Genomic DNA, 4,378 nt, shown 5'->3' with positions numbered 1-4,378 from the left:
TATATTTTGTCTATAAAATACAAATAATAATTAAGGCATGATGCCACTGGTTATTATATGCAAAACAAAGAATCGCGTTATAGGGTACAGCCAGTATTCTATAATGTATCTTAATTAACTCTATAATTCCGCTTAATTATATATGAGCAATTATTATTAATTATTAATTAAATATTATTAACTTGTGTAATGTTGGCATATGTGGAGTTAATATATTAAACACAGTTATGCAGAATTGGTGAAACCAAAAATACTTTTAATAATATAAATTGAAAAACTTGATATTCTGCTATTCAATTTTATTTAAATACTAATTTATGAATAACATTAATTTATAACAAAAGCCGTAGAGCATTGTTATTTAGTATTCTCCTTAATCCAATCCAAGTATCCAGAAACTCTCGTATAAACTGATGGTCTGTTCAAAGATCCGCAAGGAATGTAACCCCAGGACACAATACCCAAAATAGTAGCCTATAATAATAAATCATGAATAAAGATGCAGAAAAACTAAAATGATTGAAACTCTATATCTATTCAAAAATTTTAAGAGCTTACCTCATTTCCATTGTATTGCACCAGCGGTCCGCCGGAGTCTCCGGAGCATGCGCTGACTCCGCCGGTTAATGGTCCGGTGCAGATATTTAAGGGATGAAGCGGAGATGCTCCGGGACCTCCCAAAACCTTTTCGCACTCGGCATAAGATACAATTGGTTTGTTCACGGTCTAACGACGAAACATATATTGTTTATCATGCACAATATAATGGATTTTATTTTATTACCTGCAAAAGATTTGGATATGTAGGGAAACTAGTAGTCGATGTAGAACCCCAACCGGATAATGTCACCTGCCCTGAATGAGGTTCATCTCTCAAAGGCAACTTTACAGCCTGCACGGCTTCATTAAATTTAAATGGTGGATCCACTTCAATCTGAAAAAGTGATCTTATATACTCGTATATACTGATAAAATCTTATTTATAAAACAAACATATTTTTTACGTACCACTGCAATATCATAAGGACCGACGCTTCCTCCGTACGATTTGTGCACAAAAGTTCTCTTAAAGGCAGAACGTTGTTCAGTCGACTCGGTCTTGGACAGATCATGTTTTCCTGCTACCGCCTAAGAGAAGAATTCAGCATATTCTTGGCACTTGTTATTGCATTACTTGCTTGAATAACTGAGCTTACAACGTACCTCAAATCCATTTATACCCATGATGCAATGTCCTGCGGTTATAACCCATTTGGAATTGTATATGATGCCCCCGCAAAAGTGGCTGCCAAACATCTGCAAAGAGACTTGCCACGGGAATTGATGTGGATCCGCTGTGTGGCCGCCGACAACTCTCGGGAAACCGTCAGGAAAACCGATTACATCCTCGTCTGAAAAGTTAATCATTTGATTTTCTAATGTAACTTTGAAGCTTGGAATAAATAACTATTTAATAGCTACAATTTTGGAAATGAATGATTGACAGCTTATGTTTTCTTACCTGGTGCAGCTGTAGCCGCTGTCACCAATAAAAAGGCTAATATAACTTTCATTTTTTAAATCTTGTTGTGATATGATTTGTTTTCATTGAAATCGCGCTATTTATAATAAAATGCATCGTGTAAATTTTGATTCATGCGTGAGATCGTATCTTCACCAGACAAATGATTAGATACTGACTTGCGCTTCGTCTGGACCGTCTACTCTAATATTTTGATTAGTCAACAATGTATTCGAAAAATATTTTGATTTGAAAAAAATAATATAATTTATATTCAAATTTATAGCGAATACGATTTTTATCTGTATTAAAATCAATTATTAAAACATTGAATAGATTGTAGATATACCTATACTGAGAAAATAAACTTTTTTATTTCTTACAATATTAGAATTTATTTCTGTAAGAAATTTTGAATAATGTTTTTTTTAGAAAAAAGATGGATTATGAAGTAAATTGTAAAATTTTAGAAGCTGTTGTAAATTTATGTTTTAATATAACTACGCGGCTTTGGCTTGCCTCTATTTGATGAATTTATAACTGCATGTTATGTATTTTTATTAACGTCGGAAGGGCTATTTTTACTTTATTTGTATTTTATTATTTCTGTCTATATTTTGATATCACTACTGCTTGATATCAGGATGTTCAAAACACATGTCGAATTGGAGCATCTGATAGCGAATTTATTAGCTCACACAATAATTAGTCACGGGAATGCCAATATTTTTAACTGAATGCATATATTGTTAAAAACGAACAAACAACTTTGTACCATTTGTCGATTATTGTTAACTGTAATATAATTGGCAACCAAGTTTTTAAAAGATAATTTAGGATATATAACAACAATTATTCCGTTAGTTATTTCATAAATAACTAGTTATTATAATTGACGAATTTATGAAAAACTGTTCAAAGTTCGCTTTTAAAGTAATATTGTATAATTCCAAGTGGGAATCGTCCTTCGTGGATATAGCTGCAACATCCAATCATATGTTAACTATTAGACGTAAGAGCTAATATCAAAAATATCCCACACATTAAAGAGTGGTAAATCGATGGATTGCCGCCCATGAAATAAGTAGTCATAAGTTTTAACCAACAGCTTATAGAACATATAAGAGTTCTGATTGCTGTTCAAACAATAAAAAAGTAATATTGTATCGTTATAAAATGAGAAATATATTTCATTACGAATATGAGGAATATATTTTGAAGAATATATTGTTTATAAAAATTTGTACTATTAATCTTATTTATGCTGCTCAAAAATAAGATTATTATTATGATTCATATAATGTCGGGTAATATGTAAACAATGTATATTCTTTGTCTTTGCGGTGTGCAATTTAATTGTAGATAAGTCTGAGTCTAAAAATGATTGAAACGCATAATATAGTAGATAAGTGATTCATTATTGGTACTTCATTTTATATAAATAGGAGAATGTGCCCACTTTTCTCATATACCACAATTACTTACTACAATTAATAACAAATATGAAACTTTACGTTTTTACTTTGATCATCGCAGCTGCTGCTGCTGCACCAACGAACGGCAAGTTTTTGAATAATAATAATTTTTAGTTTGTCCATCAATGTGTTTTATGTGAAGTTTGTGAAATAATATTTTGAAATTGTAATATGATAAACAAAATTTAACTAGTAGTGCATGGCATCGTGTCTCAAGGGAAATTGCTGGAACTTACCGTACCAAAAATTAAATTTGTTAAAATTTTACGAAATGTTTAAAAAAATAAGATTTTTGAGAATTTTGATAACTTCTTAAAACTTAGTTTTTTTTTCAAGGAATCTGACATTTTTTTACATTTTGAAATTGTTTGAAACGTTTGAACATTTTTGATAGATCAAACTATCGCGCCAAAATATTCATAATTTTTTGAAACGCAAAGATATATAAGAATTTTTATTTTCGGTTTTTTTGCGAATACTATAACTTACTCTACGGAAAGTTGATTATAAATTAATAAATTATAAAAAACATTTTTATTATTATTTGATGATTATGGATCAAAATTAGGCGATTTAATATTATCGAGTTTTTCTATCTTTATATTTTGTATTGTTATGTATTTTTATATTTTTCATGAATTCTCTCATCTATACTTTAAACTTTTTCTTAGAAATCGATTGGATTGGCTTTCCCGAAGGTTTTCCTCGTGTAGTTGGTGGCCAGACTGCCAAGCCTCACCAATTTCCCTGGCAGGTTTCCCTGCAAAGGTCCGGAAAGCACTTGTGCGGCGGTTCCATCTTGAACGACAGGTGGGTCTTGACTAGGGAATGCAATACCGGTTTACCGGTATACCGAATTACCGGTAAACCGCTTAATTTTTCGACGGTATTTTTACCGGTAAATAACTTAAAAATACCGGTATTTTCGATATTTTTACATGGCGCTTGTGGATACATGTTACATATGTACATGTTTTAAATCCCATGATCGCTGACAAGAAATGTCACTTCACGCTGTTGTGTTATATAAACATGTCTCAAAATATTTTCTCGACTCGTCATTAAACTGAATATTTATTACTTTTCAAAGGGCTTCATATCGTATTTCAATAAATAGAACGGACTAATCAATAATGATGTTATTTTATCTTATATAAAAATGTAACGGATTTTTAAAGTGACATGGGCTTACTAGTGGGTAATACATACTAACTTAATACATGCTAATCATAATTATCGAAAGTATTTTTATTAAAAAACAGATTGTAATTTAATCCTGAAAATTTAAAAAAAAAATTAAATATATTTCACGTACAAAGTGTCGCATTTTGAGAATAGTATAGGATCATTATATTGTTTTAAATAAAGTTTCGTATATTAATTTAGTATCAAAATAACTTGT

At 30.6% G+C, this 4,378-nt stretch overlaps 1 protein-coding gene across 1 annotated transcript; it reads right to left on the bottom strand.

The window, feature by feature from the left end:
• Nucleotides 1-357: 357 nt before the first annotated feature.
• Nucleotides 358-1,553, bottom strand: LOC113380454 (lectizyme-like). Its single transcript, XM_026619693.1, has 6 exons — nt 1,502-1,553; nt 1,204-1,391; nt 1,009-1,128; nt 785-934; nt 559-726; nt 358-474 (listed from the first exon to the last, which is right to left on the bottom strand). The coding sequence occupies exons 1-6, from the start codon at nt 1,551-1,553 to the stop codon at nt 358-360; spliced, it is 795 nt and encodes a 264-aa protein (XP_026475478.1).
• Between the last annotated feature and the right edge of the window lie 2,825 nt (nt 1,554-4,378).

The sequence above is a fragment of the Ctenocephalides felis genome, unplaced genomic scaffold (assembly GCF_003426905.1).
Source record: "Ctenocephalides felis isolate EL2017-DRISC unplaced genomic scaffold, ASM342690v1 CF-g0.4_SCAFFOLD_02154, whole genome shotgun sequence".
Taxonomy (NCBI): domain Eukaryota; kingdom Metazoa; phylum Arthropoda; class Insecta; order Siphonaptera; family Pulicidae; genus Ctenocephalides; species Ctenocephalides felis.
Note: the sequence above shows the minus strand (reverse complement) of the source record. Positions and strands in the feature narration are given on the sequence as shown.

What these genes read in the sequence shown, in the direction of transcription:
- LOC113380454 (XM_026619693.1), bottom strand. Translation starts at nt 1,553, where the DNA reads ATGAAAGTTATATTAGCCTTTTTATTGGTGACAGCGGCTACAGCTGCA. An exon ending in AGCGGCTACAGCTGCACCAG is followed by an intron (nt 1,392 to 1,501) that starts GTAAGAAAACAT and finishes TTAACTTTTCAG; the next exon opens with ACGAGGATGTAATCGGTTTT. An exon ending in GTCCTTATGATATTGCAGTG is followed by an intron (nt 935 to 1,008) that starts GTACGTAAAAAA and finishes TCACTTTTTCAG; the next exon opens with ATTGAAGTGGATCCACCATT.